This window comes from Emiliania huxleyi (genome assembly GCF_000372725.1).
Source record: "Emiliania huxleyi CCMP1516 unplaced genomic scaffold EMIHUscaffold_73, whole genome shotgun sequence".
In the NCBI taxonomy this organism is placed as follows: Eukaryota; Haptophyta; order Isochrysidales; family Noelaerhabdaceae; genus Emiliania; species Emiliania huxleyi.
The window spans coordinates 42585-61329 of record NW_005196528.1 but is presented as its reverse complement, the minus strand read 5'-3'; the positions used below and the strand labels follow the sequence as shown (position 1 = coordinate 61329).

Sequence of the window (18745 nt, the reverse complement as noted above, 5' to 3'; positions counted from 1 at the left end):
GGCTGCCGCGTCGAGCAGCGCGGGCGGCGGGCATTCTAGCGGAGACTTCGAGACATCGGGCGCGTCGCCCGGCCGGGCGCGGGTGCGGCGCGCGCTGCCGTGGGAGATGTCGGTGCTGGTGGGCCAGCAGGCGGTGGTGGAGGGTGGCGAGGAGGCGCTCACACCGCTCCGCGGCGTGCTCTGCATGTGCTCCAGCCGCCCCACCCGCACGTCGTGGCCTCCGGCCGGCCGCCTCTCGTGGGTGGAGCAGCGAGGCTCGCGCGCGGCGCAGCCGGTGCATGCGCTTTGCTCCGAGTGCGGAGGCACGACACGGCTCACGTGCTCGCCGAGCGTGCTCGAGCCGGCGGCGGGCGGGCCGCGCAGTCTGTGGCGGCTCCCGCCCGCCTCCTTTTGCTCCGCCTCGGGCTGGAAGGAGTCGCGCCACTTTCACCTCGACGGACGGTGCGCGGCCCTAGATGCGGAGAACCGCCGCGCTCCCCCGACCCCTCGAGACGCCACGCATCCGGCTGTACTCGCATCGGATGCACACGCCAAATCCGCGCCCCTAGTGCTCCTAGCGCCCGCAGTCTCCCCCCCGGTGTGCTCCGAGTCACTTGCGCCACACTGCGGCCTCCCCACCCCTCCCGCCGCCCGACATCGCGCCGCAGGCTCGGCTGCGTGACGAGGCACCGCCTCTCGGGCTTCCACTCCTTTCGTACGGCGGTGGCGGACGAGTGGGTCATCCGCGGCGAGGTGGAGTACGCCGTGCGGGTGGACACGCTGCGCGAGCCGTGCGCCATCGCCGTCGGCGCCGTCACGCCCGCCGCCCTCGTCAACTGCGACTTTGGCTGGGCGCCCGGCTCGGCGGGCGTGCGGCGAGAGCACTCGTGGGGCTACGTGATGGAGGAGGCGCGCGCGGACGGGGAGGAGGCGCCCCCCTCGACGCGCGCCGTCTCGCTCGGCGGCTCCGGCACAGACGGCGTCAAGCGGGTCGACGCGCTCCCCGACGGCAGGCCGCTGCCGTCCGCGCGGCGGGGCGACACGTTTCGCGTGCGGCTGAGCCCGGCGAGCGGCCGGGTAGAGATCACGCTGCGGGGGGCGTCGATGGTGCTCTCGCTGCCCGCTTCGGACGCGGGCCAGCCGCTCGCGCTCGCCGTCGGCCTCAAGTACGCGGCGGACAGCGTCACGCTCGTGTCCGCCGCCCGGGAGGAGGGGCTGCCCGTCCCATAGCGCCTGCGCGGCCTGCCGAGGCTCGGCCCTCGAGGCCGCGCAGCCGGTGCCGCGCGCACCGCGCCCGAGGCTGCTCAGGGCGGTAGCGGCGGCCCGCTCGTGTCCCTGTACAACATGATGGTGGGTGCGGTTGGGTGAGGCCTCGCTCCGCTTGCTTGCGACTCCTCCCCACGCCAGAGGCGGCAAGCCTCGTCTCTAGTGTGGCGTGCTGCTGGCGAGGGAGGGTGCAGGCGCGCGCGGACTTTGGTCTGCTAGGGAGGGGAGGGGGGCAGGGCTTACTGTGCCGCACGCGTGGAGAGGGGCGTAACGGAGATTACGGAGAGATGCCGCGTTACACGTGGACCGAAGGAGAGATTTCTGTGTGTGGATAATGGGCTCGGCGGTGTAACCTGAACCGTGAACCGCATGGCGACACAGCTCCGCAGCTGTCGAGAGAGCTGACAGCTCAGCTCGGGTGTTACGGCTTTCACAGTGAAAGACCGGCCCGTATTGCAATCTGTTACATAATATCTGGCAGTCGAGAGTCGCGTGGTCCACTGTATCCCTCCTCCCGTACTTTGTAGAGTACTCTGAACTCTCTTTCTCCCCGCCATCCGTTGTCCAACGCCCCGCCTCCCGGCGCTCACCCACGGTGCCCGCCGAACCCGAACCGGGCGGGGGCGGGCGCTGCTCCGAAGCCGCTCGGCGGCGCCGCGCCGAAGCCGCTTTGCGCAGCGACGGCACCGAAGCCACCGGCGGCCGGCGCCGCAAAGGCGCCGAATCCGCCTGCGGCGGGTGCCGCCGCCGCCCCGAAACCTCCGGGTGCTTGCGTAGCGAGCGCGCCTAATTACCGGCAAATATAGAGTGAGTCCCTGTGCGTGGAGGGGGGGCTAGCGAGGACGCCGTCGGCAGGCCGAATCCGCCCGCTGCTGGCGCCGCCGCCGCAAAGGCGCCAAACCCGCCCGCCGCCGGCGCCGCCGCGGCGAACGCACCCCGGCCGCTCGCCGGGACTCCGAACCCCGACGAGCGGCCGAACGCGGGGGTCGACGCCGCCCCGACCGCAGAAGACTGCCCAAACGAGGGCGCTGCCGCGCCCGCGCCGCCGAATGCCGTCGGCGCCGGCGCGCTGCCAAAGGGCATAGCTGTGCCGGCGGGCGCGCCGCCGAAGGGCGATGCCCCCGTCGGCGGCGCACCAAACGGCGACGGGGCGGACGGGGCGGCGCCGAAGGGTGACGGCGCGCCGGCGGCCGCGCCTCCGAAGACCGCCGTCGCCTGCTCACAGGCAGAGGGGAGTGAGGCGGCGCCGATCACGCGGCGGCTCAAATCCGCGGAGCGTGTGCGGCGGCGCCGTCGGCGCCCCGCCAAACGCGCTCGGCTGCGGGGTGACGGGCGCGCCAAACGAGGCCGGCTGCGAGAGCGCCGGCTGCGGCACGGGTGGGCTGCTCGCCCCAAAGGCCGCTCCGCCTCCGAAGCCGCCGGCGGCCGGCGACGCTGGCGACGCGAAGCGAGCGGCTGCGCCAGAGAAGGCCGAGACGGGAGATGCAGGCGCGCCAAAGACGCCCGACGGCGTGGACGGCGAGACGGCGCCAAAGGCGCAGGCCGGAGAGCTTGGCGAGGCGCCAAAGGGCGTCGGAGCAGCCGGCGCCGCGGCGACGGTGAGAGGGGGGCCGAGAGCTGAGCTCCCAAACGGGGAGCGTGCGGGCGCGGGTGGCGCAGCAGCCGCCGCCGCTGGCGCGCTCGGCGGCTGCGGCTCCTGCGAAGGGCTCTGTCGGAAGAAGAGCACCTCGGCCGACCGCCTCGGCTTACTGCTGTACGCCTTGAGGCGGTGCTCCATCGGCGTGAGCCCGCCCGGCCCGTCCAGCCCGACCGTCATCAGCCCCAGCTCCTTGCCAGCTGCGGGCCGCGGCGCCGCGCGGCCGCCCGCTGCCGCAGCCGGGGCGGCAGCAGGGGGCGTCGACGCAGGGAAGGCCGCGATGGCCGGCGCGGGCGCGCCTGTCCCCTGCGGAGCCAAGCTCAAGCTCGGGGCTGCCTTGGAGCTCACGGGGAAGGCAGCCGCCGCCGGCTGAGCTGCCAGCGCCGGGGCCTCGGCCTTGGCCGTCTCTCCGGGCGGCGGCTGGGCTGCTGGCGCGGGCGCTGTCCCGGCCAATGGCGCTGCAACCGGCGCGGCCGACGCAGCCGGCGCTGGCGCCACCGCCGGCGTCGATAGGCCGAAGCCCGCAAAGGACGGCAAGGCGGCGGCGGGGGATGTCGCCTTCAGAGGTGTCTGCGTCGCCCCCGCCGCGGCGCCCGCCGTGGGAGGCGCGGCGCTGCTGGGGGGCGGCGCGGGCGGCCGCGCCTTTGCAAGAGGCGTCGCGAGAGGCGCTGCGCCGGCGGCAGGTGCCGCGCCAGGCGCCGCCGCGGCCCCGCCGAAGCTGAACGGCGCGGCCGCGGCCCCAAAGAGCGACGGGGCGGCTGCCGTCGCTGCCGGCGCAGCGGAGCCCGCGAGGCCGCCGAGCGAGGGAGCGGCCAGCTTGGGCGCTTGCCCGCTCGCCAGAGCCTTGCCGGCCGCTAGCAACGGCTTTGGAGCGCCGCCTGGCTCCTGCAGCTGCGCCGCTGGCGGCGCGCCCCTACTTCGCCCGCCGCTCTTGGGCCTCGAGCTGAGGGGCGCCTGGGCCGGCGGCGGCGCCGGAGGCTCGGCCGGCCGGTCCCGCTCGCTCAGCGCCGCGAGGAGGAGGGCGAGCTTGTCCGGGTGCACGTCTGGCCGGCTCCTCCTCGAGTCGACACCGCCCTCGCTGCCGCGCGAGAGGAGCACGACGCCCGCCGCCGCGGAGCCGGGCGCGGCGACGCTCTCGGCGCGGAAGGAGAGGTCGGAGATCCGCTGCTCGAGCTCGGACAGGACGGACGCCTGCTGCTCGAGCGCCTGCAGCGGGAAGGCACCAGGGAGTCGGGAGGGCGGTTCTCGTGCCGCCGTGTACTCGGAGCACCGCGCGGATGCGATACCGCGCGGATGCGAGGGCTACGGCTGCGATGGAGACAGCCGAGTGCAGCCGAACGCAGCTGCACTCGTGTCCTCTCGAGTGCCAGTTGGACTCGCGAGATCTTCACTCCGCCTCTAGGCGCGGTAGCGCCTGCAGCACTCGTCCCCTCCCCGCGGCGCCAACCTGCGCGCGGCGCACGCCCTCGTCGAGGTCCCGGACCTGCGTGCTGAGCACACCGACATGAGGGCGGGAACTGTTGTGCAGTGCATTCAGAGCACCGCGTGAATACGACGGATAGGAATACAGTGGTGAGTACAGCGGGAGGCTGTCCGAATACGCGTCCTCGCGAGCGCTAGTTGGAACACGTGGATGCACATTCAGCCTCTAGGGCCCGATATACGGGGAGATATGGGGAGATATTCAGCCTCTAGGGCCCCGGGCCTGCTGCTCGAGCGCGGCGAGCTCGTCGGGCAGCAGCGGGAGCAGGCAGAGCCGCTCGAGCGACCACGGGTCGGGCTCGCTAGCCTGCAGCAGCGAGACCATCGGCGCGAGCAGGCTGCGGTACTGCACCTCGCTCGCCTCGGCTCGCGCCTGCAGCCCGTCCCGCCGCGACTGCACGGCGCGCATCGCAGCCTCCGCCGCCAGCAGCTCCTCCTCGGGTGGCTCGCCCCCCGCCGCGCCCCTCGCCAGCTCGGCCGGCGGGACGAGGCGCTCCTGCAGGGGGAGATACGGGGAGATACGGGGAGATATGGGGAGATATGGGGAGATACGGCGGGACGAGGCGCTCCTTGGCGCGCTGCGACGCCTGCTCGAGGCTGGCCAGCCGCCGCACCATCTGCCCAAACGTGGCGTGGAAGGAGGCGCGCAAGTCGGCGGGCGACTGCTCCGCCCACGCCTTCATCTCGCCGTGCAGCTTCTCGAGCCCCTGGCTCATCTTTGGGGCTGGAGAGGGAGTGCGCGCCGCCGGCACGGTCGGCGGCGGCGCGGCCGGCGGCGGCGGCGCAAGCGGGGCTGGCGGCTGAAAGGAAGGCGGGGCTGGCGGCTGAAAGGTGGGCAAGGCTGGAGTCGACTTGGACGCACCGCCCTTTGCACTCCCCGGCACCGGTGCGGGCGGCGGCGTGGCCTCGGTCTTGGACTTGCCGCCGCCGCCGGGCGCGGAGGACGGCAGAGTGGGAGGCGCGAAGCTGGCGAAGGGTGAAGGGGTGGGGGGGGGCGGGGCGACGACCTTGGGGGCGGCGGCGGAGGGGGTGACGGCGGCGGGGGCGGGGGTTGTGGGAGGGAAAGCAAACGGCGTGGCGGCTGCGGGAGGGACAGCTGCGGACGGGGCCTGCCCGGGCGCTTTCGCGGGGGGCGGCGCCGACAGCTGCTCGATCACCTTTGCGAACCTACAGAACCAGCCAGCAGGCGTCGGCCGCGTGAAGGGGGTCGGCCGGCCCTTCTCTCCTCCCGTCCCCGCCGTGGCTTCTCGTCGCCGGGAGCCTTTGCACTCTTCTCCTTGGCGGCGTCGAGCGCGCTGCGCCCCTTGTTGGTTTTGAGCGAGCGGTCGGCGCCGGCGGCGAGCAGGAGAGGCACGCAGTCGTCCCACCCCTCCGACGCCGCGTAGATGAGCGGCGTCACGCCCGCCTGAGAGGGCGAGAGAGAGAGAGAGAGAGAAGAGTCGGTGAGAGAGAGTGTGTTGCAAATGGGGGGGGGGTAGAGAGTCATTAAGAGAGAGAGAGAGAGAGAGAGAGAGAGGGAGAGAGAGGGAGAGGGAGAGGGAGAGGGAGAGGGAGAGGGAGAGGGAGAGGGAGAGGGAGAGAGAGAGAGCGAGAGAGAGAGAGAGAGAGAGGGAGAGAGGGAGAGAGGGAGACAGCGAGAGAGAGAGAGAGAGAGAGAGAGAGAGAGAGAGAGAGAGAGAGAGAGAGAGAGAGAGAGAGAGAGAGAGAGAGAGAGAGAGAGAGAGAGAGAGAGAGAGAGAGAGAGAGAGAGAGAGAGAGAGAGAGAGAGGGAGAGAGAGAGAGAGGCCTTGGTCCTCGCGTCGAGGTCCGCCTTGGCATCCACCAGCGCCAGGATGTCGGCCGGGCGGCCGCACTTCGCCGCCCAGTGCAGCGCGCGGAACGTCTTCGCGTCTTCCTTCTCGGTCCTCGCGCCGTCCTTGATCGCCTTGACCAGCGCGTCGTGGTCGCCCATCTCGGCCGCGTTGATCAGGTCCTCGTCAGGCGTCGCCGACTGTGGCTCTGGGGCCTTTGCCACCGCGGGCGCCACCGCGGGCGCCACCGCGGGCGCCACCGCGGGCGCCACCGCGGAGGCCATCCCGCCGAATGTGAAGGCGCCGGCCGGCGCGAGCGCGGGGAAGAGCGACGGAGGCGGCGCTGGCTTGGAGGGGAAGAGACTGCTCGAGGCCGGGGCGGGAACGGCAGCAGGCGCTGGCGGCGCACCCGCTGGCTCGCCGGCCGCCGCTTGGTCGCCGGTGGGCAGCGGCTCAGGCGAGCGCATGAATGGGTAGGCGGCCGTCACACTGTCGACGGGCGCCTTCTTGTGCACCACCGTCCACGCGACGAGGCCGCCGTGCGAGGTTGCCGCCCAAAGCACGGGCGACGGCGCGAACTTCTCCTCGCCTGCGACGAGGACAAGCTGCTCTTCGTTGCACAGGTCGAGCGCGAGGCCGACGACGAACTGGTCGCCAAAGCTGTTTGGGGTGGGGGGTGGGTGGGGGTGGGTGGGGGAGGGCGGGGGTGGGTGGGGTGGGTGGGGGTGGGTGGGGTGGGAGGGGGTTGGGCCACCCCATTTGGCTGGGGTGGGGGCTAGGTGGGGGCGGGAGGGGGGGGGTGAGTTGCAGGCAGGGGTGGGGGGGTGGGGGGGAGCAGGCGCGCGCACGTCTCTCCGTCCTCCGTCTCGAAGGTTGGCACCGAGGGAGGGCCCTCCTCGTCGGGCAGCGTCCACTTTTGCCACCGCTGCTCGCCGCCCGGCTTGCGCGAGCCCACCGCGCTGACGGCGTCCGAGTCGGAGCTGCAGACCACCGCGAGTCGCCACTGGGCCAGCGACGCGCAGTACACGCGCCGGCGCGCGTACCCGCCGTCCTGCGTCAAGCAGACAGGCGAGTCAAGGGCGGGAGTGTACTCGGAGGGTCGGTCGAGGGCGTGCGCCACGGGAGCAGCGAATAGAGCTGCAGGGCAGCGGAGCACAGCTGGACACTTGCCGCCCCGAGGCGAGTACATGCTGCCCGACGTGTCTGGTCGCAAGACAGGGTCTTGCATCCCGCTTCTAAGGCCGCCCTCCTCCACACCCGGCTCGCGCTCCGACATGACGAAGAGTGCGGCGGCGCACTCCTGCAGCGCCTCGGCTGCCCCCGCCCCCCGCCCCACGTCGAGCAGCCTCACCTCCGGCTCGGAGAAGGCGTCGTCCTTGTGCGCCTGCTCTCGGGGGCGGCTCGGGGCCTCTCGCGTCGCGTCGGCACAGACGCGCCCTGACCCGTGTGTCGGAAGTGTCTCTGCAAAGTGTCTGAAGCGTGTCTCAAGTCTTCGCACGGGTCTGGCACGTGTCTCCAAAGTGTCTCCAAAGAAGTGTCTCCAAAGTGTCTCCAAAGGTGCTCGCACGTGTGTCTCGCAAGTGTCTCGGAGAAGCGTCTCGGAGAAGTGTCTCGGAAGTGTCTCGGAGAAGCGTCTCGGAGAAGTGTCCCGCCGCTTGCCCGCGCGCCTCGTCGCTGTCGTCGTAGCAGAGGAGCAGGAAGTGGTCCGAGACCGCGTGCACGAGCCGCACCTCCCTGCCGCTCGGCGCGCAAGCCTCCGAGCCGCTGAGCCACGTCTCGGGCGGCGAGGTGCCGCCGCCTCCCACGCCGAATCGCACCAGCCGGCCGCCGGCGCAGCCGCACCACAGCTGTGCCCCGTCGGCGGACCAACCGATGCTGCGCGGCGCGTCGACGGGGAGGGGCTGCTGATCGACGGCGGGCTGCTGATCGACGGCTGGCGGCGTCGCCGAGACGCGCAGCAGGAGGACGCTGCCGCCGCACAGGACCGCCGCCAGCCGCGGCTCGGCCTTGCTCTTGCTCCACGACACGTCGAGCGCGCCGTGCGCGCTGCCGGCGAGGGAGTGAGCGAGGAGCGGTGAGACGGCGCCGCTGCCGCGCCCCTCGCAGCGCAGCAGCGCGGGCAGGTCGAAGAGCAGCAGCTGCGCCGCGCCGCCCGCGGCCACCCCGAGCACGGCGAGCAGCGTCTCGTCAGAGTTGAGCGCCACGCCCACCGGCCAGCAGCCACACGCGACCGAGGTGAAGGAGGCGGCGGACCCGCCCGCGCCGCCGGGTGCGCAGTGCGAGCGCAGCTCCTGCAGCCACGCCCAGCGCAGGCCCTCCGCGGTCCCGACGATGAGGGCGCCGAACCGGTTGGTGATGGCGAGAAGTGACGCGTCCGAGCGAACGCCAAGCAAGCCGGCGCCGACGAGGACGTTGGCATCCTTCTGCTCGCCCTCGGCGTCCGTCGTGCGCCGGCCCACGAAGCGCAGGAAGTCAATGTCGACAGCCGGCTCCGCCATCGCGGCAGCGCGGCGAGGCCCGCGCCGGCACTGGTCGCTTAGAGTCAGCAGTGTTTCTTTTTGGACAACTTCGAAATCCGCTCTCATCACTTACCGAGACCGCGTTGGTGTCCCAGTCGTTGGTCGGACTGTGTTTCGCCTTCGAGTTGTTTGGTATTGCTAAAAATCTCTCTCTCAAGAATGTGTTGCTAGCGGTCGGTTGGTGCCGTTGGTGATCTGAGCACTCACTCACCCGAACGAATGCCACCCACCCATGACCCATCGGGGGGGGGGGGGGGGAAAAAAAAAGAGAGAGAGAGAGAGAGAGAGAGAGAGAGAGAGAGAGAGAGAGAGAGAGAGAGAGAGAGAGGCCCTGGAAGCCTGGATGTGCGGTTAATGACTGCACTCCAAGTGCTCCAAGACCAAGTGCTCACACAGACACACAGTGATTTGGGCTCGGCAGCTTGTCAGCCCTCAGCCGAAGCTGGGGCCGTCCCGTATAGATAACATTGATTTAACATGTAGCTCGATCGGTCACATCGCCACCAAGATCGCCGACGTCTCCCAGCCAGGCAGGGAGATGATGGAGAGGGGGGACGACACTGCCTCTGCAGCGTGCACCTCGATCCTGTACAGTGTTTGTTATGACCCCCCCCAATGAACACACCAGCGGAGGGAGGGCGAGACGATCGAGGGGTCCCGTACCATGCGGAATCGACCCCATATCCAGTGCTCAAAAATGCTCAAGTATAGCCGAGAGAGCCCCCGCGCCAATGATCTCGGCGGCCGATGCTCCTCACTCACTCATGACAAGCTGCCGAGCCCAAGTCACTGTGAATGTCGTGATTTCTTGTTGGTTTTCAAAAATCTCTCTCTGTGTCCATTCATCGCAAAAACCCTGCCTGAGTGAGGGCTGTCTGTCAGCACTACAGCACACACACACAAGCTACACAAACTCTCTCTCTCACACAAGGACAGAGACTCAGGGCCGGTGCTTTGACGCAGTACAGTGTGCTTCGAGGTAGTATGAACTCAGAACGGCCCCCCGAGAGCGCCTCTTCGACGCCCACGGGTCCCGGGGGGTCGGAGGGGTTGCGAGAGGGCCTCGGCTATTTTTTGTTTGAATCCCGGAGGCCGTTCAAACATGTAACGTGCGTTCCACGTGCCCGTCCCCAGCAAGGACAACATGCTAGCCCAGCAGGCCGCTCCCACCGCCGCCCGCGGCGGAGGCAAGGCGGCAAAGGGTGGCAAGGGCGGCGGCAAGGGCGGTGGCAAGGGTTGTGGCCGTGTGGCGCACCAGACCCACTTTGCGCCGCCTCCTCAACCGATACTCGGTTAGAGCCGGCGGAGCGACGGCGGCAATGTTGCGGCCGCCGGCGACCTCACACGGCGTCGAGCGCCGTAGAGACGGCCCCGAGAGCCGCCGCCAGGTGTGCCACGACCGCCGCCGCGAGGCTCGTGGCGATGGATGCGTCAGACCCGCTTTGCGCCGCCGCCCTCAACGCCCGATACTCGGTCAGAGCCGGCGGAATGACGGCGGCGGAGTTGCGGCCGCCGGCGACCTTCCCCTCGACCACGCCGCCGACCCGTCGACAAGCACGCGCGGACTGCCATCGAGAAGAAGGAGAAGGATGGCGGCGCATCCGGAGCCCGCGGGCGCGGCTGGGCGGGCGCGGGCGCGGGCGGGCGCGCGGGAACCCCGCCAGCGGAGGCGGCAATGCCTCTGGCGGCTCTGCAGGCGGCGCGGCGCGCCCCTCGCCGGTCTCCCGCACGCTCCTGAGGGCCGAGAGGGCCGAGAGGCGGGGTCGGTGACCCGGGGGCATGGGCGGTGCGGCCCGCGCCGCGCGCGGGCGCGTCCCGTGAGTGCCGAGATCGGGTCCGTACTTCGACGTAGTATGGGCCCCCGGGGGCCCATCTACAGCAGCGGCAAAGTGAGCGTGTTTGTGGTGTTGGTGTGGCGTCTGAGCTTGGATCTGTGACAAAAGCCGGTTACCACTGATGGATCCCCACCCGAATAACACACAGTGAGCGCCCCAGCGCTTCACTACGCCCTCCGCGCGAAATCGCTAGTGGTGCTTTGTGTAGTACATTGTACTTTTGAGTAGTTAGTAGTACTGAGTATGGGTACGGTGCCCGAGACCGAGGACAAGCTTGTCCACCTTCAGGTGTGTTCGTAAGAGCCACATAAATGAATGGTAAATCCGGTGCCAGACCAGCCTGAGATTGTTACCTTGTTAGGCATCGGCTTGCCTTACCTTGTTAGGCCTCGGGAGGAGTGGGGTGAGGGTGTGAGAAGAGTATCATCGATTTTCCAGTCGGTTCCTCGCAAGCCAGATCTCTGCATGACCGTGCTGCTCCACGTCTGGTGCCGTCGTCCCTGCCGCCGCCGAACGACTAGATAGATGCGCGGACTTCTTTCGTTACTACGCCGCCTCTCTTCGGGTACATTGATATATCTACTCAGCCCGTCGAGAGAAAACGTCGAGCTCGCCAAGCTCCGATCGCTGGACGTCGAGAGAAAATGTCGAGCTCGCGGCGATCGGAGCGTGAGCTGGCACGTTCGACCGATGTCGCGTGCTGACATCATCCCCGCAATTCATCTCGTCCCGTGGCGTGTCACTCAACTCAAGACCGCTCTCGACATCGAACAGAGGTGTACGCCGTGGCACTGGTCGCGGCATGCACAGCTCGTGGCAGAGTCGCTATCCTCCGAAGGCCTGCTCGGCTTCGTCGAGATGTGGGGTGAAAACGAGGGCAGCGTGGGCAACGAGAGCGCAGTCGCTCCGCAGCCATGCCTGTTCAACCTCTGCGTCGTGCCGCACGCGCGGCGGAGCGGCATCGCTAGGGCGCTTCTGGATGCATGCGAGGACGCGTGTCTCGACTGGGGTGGTCGAGAGTTGTTTCTCAAGGCGGAAAGCCATGCGTGGATGCTACGACGGCCTCCCCTCCCCGGCCATCCATCGGATGTGCACGCTACGCTTGTAGGTTCGGACGGACAACGAGGCAGCGTGCTCGCTCTACGCAGATCGTGGCTACGTCGCGCTGGAATCCCGGACGACGTGCTGGGCTGGCGTGCCAGGCTGGCAGGTTGGTTGGAAGGGTGGCCCGAGGTCGCGCCGCTCCGGCTGATGCGCAAGCGGCTCAGCCCCGCCGCGACGGACATGCCAGCAGTCGAACGCGCGTGCCGCTCAGGCGCGCGTGATGACACAACGATGCTGCGGCTCCAAGGGCCGGTCTCTTCCCTCGCTTGCACCCCCGATCGCCTCCGCGCCTCCTGCAGACCGTTTGCCAGCTCACAGCCCGATATAGCATGGTACATCCTCCGCGCCCTTCGCGAATGCGTCACGCCACTGAGCAAATCGAGGAAGGATGCCGGCGGCGGTGGCCGTGCTGCTGTGGTTGGCGTGTTGTCGTATTGTGGTGGATCGCGCCGATTTGTGATCAGTGATGACATGTCAAAAAACCTCGTCCGATCCATTCTTTCCTCTTTCCGTCTTCAGATCAAAAAAAGAAGGCAGGAAATGGGCTACCCCATTGGCACTGTACGACGACGCAAGAAAGCCCGGCGAGCCCGGCGCGCTTTACGAGCCCCGCTCACCCGCCCACACTCCAACTCCATAATCGCCCGCTCGCAGTAGAGATCGATGGGCTGGGAGGAAGCTGCCGCCAACTTCCCCGAGAGTCCCAAGGGCGTCAACGGCCGGAAGCTGTGGCTCGGCGACAAAGGAACGTATCCCATCTTTGCCGTCATCGGCCTGGCCTCCGCCATGTGCGGAGGCTTCCTCTTCAAATATTTCGCGGGCAACACCGACATTGCAATCAGCAAATCGGCAGCGGCCCACTAGGCTTTGACGTCTCCGCCGCTCGTGCCTCGAGAGACCGTCACGTCAATCGCTTTAGGTACGCCAAGACCACAACCACCAGGGCGGCACTGACGGCCGTGTCGCCTCCCACAACACGCGCTTTGGGCTGCGCGAGGTCAACAAGCGCTTCATCAACATCTTCCCCTTCGACTGGCATCCGCTGTCAGGTACCACGGCGCCGCTGTGGCCTCCTCACACACCTGGCGATGCGCCTCTAACCCGCAGCACGCCGCCCACCCCGCGCCCGCCTCGTACGCCGCTAGATTCGCACCTCAGTTCTGATCTGCGCGCCCTGGCGCGCCGCCCTTCCTGACGTGCCGCCCTCCCTGCCCCCGCAGACATCCGGAGCCGGCATTGCACCGACGCTGGCGAGGGAGGCGACTGATGCGGCATGCGGGTCTATGAAGGCCGATGGTACAGGCTCTATGTCTGGGATCTATCTGGGTGGGGTGGGGCGGCCGAGGTTTTGTGTTCGGTATGTGAGCTCTCGGCTAGGTTTCTTGTTGCAGTCCAGAACATCTATCGACATCTAGCTGCATAGTGCACTCGGTGGTGACGGCCCATGGGCCTGAAATTTCGATTAAAGAGATTTTTTGGCATTTGGGCCTGAGCACGAGTAGATGGCACGAGTCTCTGGGTTCCGGCTCCTAGCCGGATAGGGGGTCTGTTCCACTGGCTGGCCCCTCCCAGATAGGTAGGTAGGTTGGTCTTGTTTCGCCCAAAAGGGCCCTGCAATAGGTAGGTACCCCCTAGTTTCATCTTTTTCCGCTTCGCTGCGGCCTGGGGATAGGTAGGTAGGTAGGGCGTTTTGGCGCGAGTCAGTGGCAACAGACCCCCTATCCGGCTATAGGAGCCGGAACCCTGGGACGTCGACCACGGCCTCGTATGCGGGCCGTGCAAGGTGCTCGTCGATAACTTTGATAAACGACGTACGGCACCTGCGGTGGCTACTCCGCGTCGATCAACCGGACCTGCACCGGCGCTTGGAATGAGCTTGGCGGCTCGTGCTTGGTCGACCACCCTATGGAGTGCTTCTCACGCAGCTGAAGTCGAGCGACGCGATCTGCGAGTGCGGCGAGGCTGGGGTGGCGCCAGCGTCACCCCAGCCCCCGTAGCAGGCGCACATCCGGCTTCCAGGGAGGGGAGCCCCCCCCCCCCCCCTAGCATGTGGTGAAGCCTCTGGGGGGGGTCGGACCCACCCCCTAGCATGTGGTGGGCACCCCCCAGCAGTTCGTGGGCTACTCGAGTACGTTGTGTGAAATCGTGGCTGACAGTGAGGAACTTGAGCACTTGAGCACTGGATAGGGTCGGTTCCGCGTGGTACGGGACCCCTCGATCGTCTCGCCCACCCTCACTGGTGTGTTCATCGGGCGGGGTCATAACAAACACGGTACAGGATCGAGGATTCGAGGTGCACGCTGCCGAAGCAGTGTCGTCCCCCCTCTCCCCGACGGCGATGGCGGTGTGACCGATCGAGCTACAAGAGGAGCTTGTTCAGCATGATCCGGGGGGGTCGAGCAGTCCCTCACTTCCACAATGGGTGAGCCTCAGACCTCAAGGCCTATCGCCCCGTCACCTTCGGCTTGCGTGGAAAAGTGAGGAACCAATATCTTGGAGAATCTGACCTGTCTCAAGGCCCATGTAGCTCCAAAGGATGATTTTACCCTCGAAAATGCTGCGAAATGAGGTGAAAATCAAGGGCCTCGGATGGCCTGAGCACGAGTAGATAGGGCTCGAGTCTCTGCCCCCCCCCCCCCCCCCCCTACCAGACCACTCTGGCTGTTTCGCGCTCAGGCCCAGCCGCCACTCGTTGCCGCCCGAAACCTGCATGCCTCCCAAAGCAGCAAAGGACGGCACCAAAATCTCCACTGCTCGCGGAGAAGTGCTGCGCTTCAAGTCGCCGGCGGAATTCGTGCGCTCGCACATCCGCTTCCGCCACCCGTACCATCATCATCAGGGAGCGCCCACCTCCCGTCGCCGCACCCGCGCCGCAGTTCTCGGAGAACAAGAACATCGCCGGCTTTGACAACGTCGGTAAGTCGCTCTACACGACTGTGCGCGAGCTGGTCGAGAACGCGCTCGATGCGTGCGAGTCGATCCGAGAGCTTCCCGACATCGAGATCACGCTGCAGGAGTTTGACACCGAGGGTCTCAACGCCCTGATCGGCGTGGTCGCGCACGAGCGGCTGGACAGCTCGCTCTATGAGAGCGCCAAGGCGGCCACAGGAAAAAAGGCGCGCGTGGCGGCGACTCGGAACCCCTGCCGCCGCAGCGCCTCCCCGCACCGCGCCAACAAAGGGGTGTGACGAGCCCGCGCGCCCCGACGCCGCCCGGCGTGCAGGCGGGCGATGGCGCGGGCAGCAGCAAGGAGCCGACGGAAGGCAAGCGCGCCAAGGGCGAGTCGCTCTACTACTGCTCCAACTCCTAGACACCTCATAGACACTCCTCCTCCTAGACACCTCCTAGACACCTCCTAGACACCTCCAAAACACCTCCTGACACCTCCTAGACACCTCCTAGACACCTCCTAGACACCTCCTAGACACCTCCTAGACACCTGCTAGGCGAGTCGCTCTACTACCGCGTGACCGTCCGCGACAACGGCTGCGGCATGAGGCACGAGCAGGCGGAGGACGCTTCAGAGACACTTGCGAGACACTTCTCCGAGGCACTTCCGAGACACGTCTCCGAGGCACGCCAGCAGGGTGGAGCCTTGCCACGCGCCGCCCAGACTGTCGCTGCGGCTACCCTGGCGCTTCGGCCCTCCTCTCTCCTTCTTTGCCTCACCCCTCCTCGCTCCTCGCCGCCAGGTCCGCTCCGCCACCCCGAGCGCGCCTACATCTCGGCTGCATCTCGGCTGCATCTCGGCTGCATCTCGGCTGCATCTCGGCAGGTCCGCTCCGCCACGTCGAGCACCGGCCCGCTCAGCGTCTGCGTCCTCGACATCGACATCCAGAAGAACGAGCCCCGTGTCAAGGTGCACGAGCGCATCGACAACACGAGCGGGCTGCGCGGCACCGAGAGATCAGCAGCAGCGGCAGGCAGCCTCAGTCATCAAGGCCTGAGCAATCATGCAATCTCAGGCACCGAGATCTCGCTCGTCGTCGGCGGCGCCTGGTCGTCGTATCGCGCCTACATCGTGCGAGAGTACCGAGATGCGGCCGAGAGGACCCGAGAGGACCCGAGAGGACCCGAGAGGACCCGAGAGGACCCGAGAGGACCCGAGAGGACCCGAGAGGACCCGAGAGGACCCGAGAGGACCCGAGAGGACCCGAGAGGACCCGAGAGGACCCGAGAGGACCCGAGAGGACCCGAGAGGACCCGAGAGGACCCGAGAGGACCCGAGAGGACCCGAGAGGACCCGAGAGGACCCGAGAGGACCCGAGAGGACCCGAGAGGACCCGAGAGGACCCGAGAGGACCCTAGAGGACCCGAGAGGACCCGAGAGGACCCTAGAGGACCCTAGAGGACCCGAGAGGACCCGAGAGGACCCGAGAGGACCCGAGAGGACCCGAGAGGACCCGAGATTGCAGGTGCGCTACCTGCGGCAGATGGCCGTCATCACGCCGTACGCGCGCTTTGGCCTGCGCGTGAGCACTCTCTCGGAGCGAAGCACCCTCGCGCTCGAGTACGCGCTTCAGAGACGCTTCAGAGACGCTTCAGAGACGCTTCAGAGACGCTTCAGAGACGCTTCAGAGACGCTTCAGAGACGCTTCAGAGACGCTTCAGAGACGCTTCAGAGACGCTTCAGAGACGCTTCAGAGACGCTTCAGAGACGCTTCAGAGACGCTTCAGAGACGCTTCAGAGACGCTTCAGAGACGCTTCAGAGACGCTTCAGAGACGCTTCAGAGACGCTTCAGAGACGCTTCAGAGACGCTTCACAGACGCTTCACAGACGCTTCACAGACGCTTCACAGACGCTTCACAGACGCTTCAGAGACGCTTCGTCAAAGACACTTCAGCGCCGCTCGGACGAGATGCCGCCCTCGCCTCTCTTCCCACCGCTCGGGGCAGGTACGCCCGCCGCTCGGACGAGATGCCGCCCTCGCCGTCGACGATCAAGCACCACCCTTCCTCGGTCAACCTCGAGCTGCTCACGTCGCTGCTGCGCGAGGGGAAGGAGAGGCAGCTCGTCAAGTTCCTCTCCAAGGAGCTCTCAAACAAGCCAGACACGGGGACCCTCCAAGTCCCTCCAAGTCCCTCCAAGTCCCTCCCCCCCCCCCCCCCCTCTCTGCTCACTGACCACTCAACGACCCCTTCAGCTCCGAGACCCCTCTCCCCACTCGACGACCCACCCCCGTCAGTTCGAGGAATGCGCTCCTGCGGGAGGCCAGGGGTCGTCATCTGGGATGGCACCCCGACCCATAGGAGCTCTCCTGCGTCTCGATGCCGCTCGCCAAGCGACTCGTCGCCGAGCTAGGGACACGTCCAGGACCCGTCCGAGACATGTCCAGGAAACGACCCAACAGGCGACTCGTCGCCGAGCTGCAGTGGGCCGCCGACACGCCCGTCGACACGCTGCAGGCGACTGAACGGATGGCCAACGTCAGGAGCGAATGACTCAACTAATGACTCAACTAATCACGCGCCCTGTCGACACGCCGCAGGACAAGCAGATCGTCGCCCTGTACCAGCTGCTGCGCGACGCGACCTTTGGAAACCCATCGGAGCCCCCCCCCCCCTTTCCCCCCCCCCCCCCCTCCCCCCCTCCCCCCTCCCGAGGAACAGGCGAGTGCAGCAGGAGCGTCTCGGAATGGCTCGGATAGGTAACTGCACCGAGGGGGGTGTGGGGCGGTGCCGCGATCTCTCGGCGACACTCGGCGGTCTCTGTGCGACAGGCGAGCTGCCTCTCCCCTGTGGGAGAGTACAACATGCGGCTCGGCATCCTCAAGGAGCTGCGCCCCGACCTCGTCGCGACGCACCAGGAGCCCCCTCGCCCCACCGCCTCGTGTGGGGGGAAGACCGCCTCGCCTCGCCTCGCCTCGCCTCGCCTCGCCTCGCCTCGCCTCGCCTCGCCTCGCCTCACCGTCACTACTTGCACTGCAGGAGAGCGCGTGTGTCGTCGAGGGCCCGCCCCTCCCCCCTCGCCGAGGCGCGATCCGGCGCAGGGCCCGCCCCGCGGACCTGTGTCCGCCGCGCGCTGCCATAGGCCACCCAGCCGTGATCGAGGCCGGCGTCTGCCTGGGCGGCCGCGACGCCAAGCCCGGTATCACCGTCTACCGCTTCGCCAACCGCACCCCTCCTCCTGCGAGGCGCGGACTGCTGCGGACCGCGGCTCCTCACACCCTGTGGCGTGGGCAGGCATCCCCCTCCTCTTCGAGGGCGGCGGTGACGTCGCCACCGTCGTCAGCAAGAAGCGGATCGCGTGGGCAAACTACAAGATCCGACACACGCAGGACACCGACCGCAGACCGCGGGGGCTAGCTCCCTTCGCCCCTCCCCACTCTGGTTGAGGCGTCCGTCTTCATGGGGGCAGGACAAGATCGGCGTCTTCGTCAGTCTCGTGAGCACAAAGGCAGCCCCTTTGGGGGGGGGGGGGAGAGAGAGAGCTCCGTGCCTGCCGCCGGCGACGCGCCCACCATGCGTCCATCACACGTCCACTGGAGCTGCCCTTCAGCTGCCCGATCAGCGCTGTGAGCAGCGCACTGCCCACGCGTCTCGCCGGGAGCAGGTGCCCTTCAAGGGGACGGGCAAGGAGTACATCGGGGACGACATCCCGGAGGTGCGGGAGGCGGTCAAACGCGCCATCGAAAAGCGCCGGCCGCGTCTCGCCCGAGGACGCCGCCGCGCCCGCGCCGTCTGACGCGCTCGCGTTGCTGCTCCGCAGGTGCTGCCTGCAGCTCAAGGCGAAGATCGTCAAGCAGCGCGCGCTCGCCGACGAGCGGGAGAAGAAGAAGAACCTGACAAAGTACATCCCCGACGTCTCTCGCGCGCTGATCGGCAGCCCGCCCGTCGGGCGCATCGCTGCCCGCCGCAGCTCGACGGGGGGGGGTGCTGTCAGCGTAGGCATGATGTCGCAGCTGGCCGAGGCGGGCGGCGAGGCGGGCGGCGGGCGACAGCGGGCGCGGCCGCGCGACGCGGAGCACGACGCGCTGCTCGAGCAGGCGCGCGCTGCCGTGTGGGGGCGGGGCGGGGCGGGGCGGGGCGGGGCGGGCGGAGAGGGCAGCGGGAGAGCATACGGGGGGCGCACCTCCCCCCTGAGCCGGAGCCCCCCCCCCCCTCCCCCCGCGCCTGAGCCAGGTGCGCGCGAA

At 68.2% G+C, this 18745-nt stretch overlaps 4 protein-coding genes across 4 annotated transcripts in view; 3 read left to right on the top strand and 1 right to left on the bottom strand.

Moving 5' to 3' along the window:
* The window catches only part of EMIHUDRAFT_453015 (hypothetical protein), a 4022-nt gene extending 2236 nt beyond the window's left edge, over positions 1–1786 (top strand). The window contains exons 3-4 of the mRNA XM_005760899.1: positions 5–441; positions 648–1786. Of these exons, the coding sequence (XP_005760956.1) occupies positions 5–441; positions 648–1209 (999 nt within the window). The 3' untranslated portion in view covers positions 1210–1786. The remainder of the gene's footprint in view (positions 1–4; positions 442–647) is intronic.
* A 678-nt stretch (positions 1787–2464) lies between these two features.
* EMIHUDRAFT_217219 (hypothetical protein) lies at positions 2465–3061 on the bottom strand (the record flags this gene model as incomplete). The annotated part of the gene is made up of 1 exon (XM_005760898.1): positions 2465–3061. One exon carries the CDS (start codon positions 3059–3061, stop codon positions 2465–2467), a length of 597 nt encoding a protein of 198 aa, XP_005760955.1.
* Positions 3062–11197: 8136 nt separating this feature from the next.
* On the top strand, positions 11198–11984 carry EMIHUDRAFT_217217 (hypothetical protein; the record flags this gene model as incomplete). The annotated part of the gene is made up of 3 exons (XM_005760897.1): positions 11198–11519; positions 11634–11863; positions 11940–11984. 3 exons carry the CDS (start codon positions 11198–11200, stop codon positions 11982–11984), a joined length of 597 nt encoding a protein of 198 aa, XP_005760954.1.
* Positions 11985–14472: 2488 nt separating this feature from the next.
* On the top strand, positions 14473–18430 carry Top6B (type II DNA topoisomerase VI subunit B; the record flags this gene model as incomplete). Its single annotated transcript, XM_005761046.1, has 10 exons — positions 14473–14793; positions 15036–15176; positions 15324–15543; positions 16010–16121; positions 16509–16680; positions 16896–17003; positions 17333–17444; positions 17587–17787; positions 18101–18216; positions 18272–18430. Coding segments are annotated over 10 exons (1662 nt in total), but the record flags the coding sequence as incomplete, so codon positions are not given.
* Between the last annotated feature and the right edge of the window lie 315 nt (positions 18431–18745).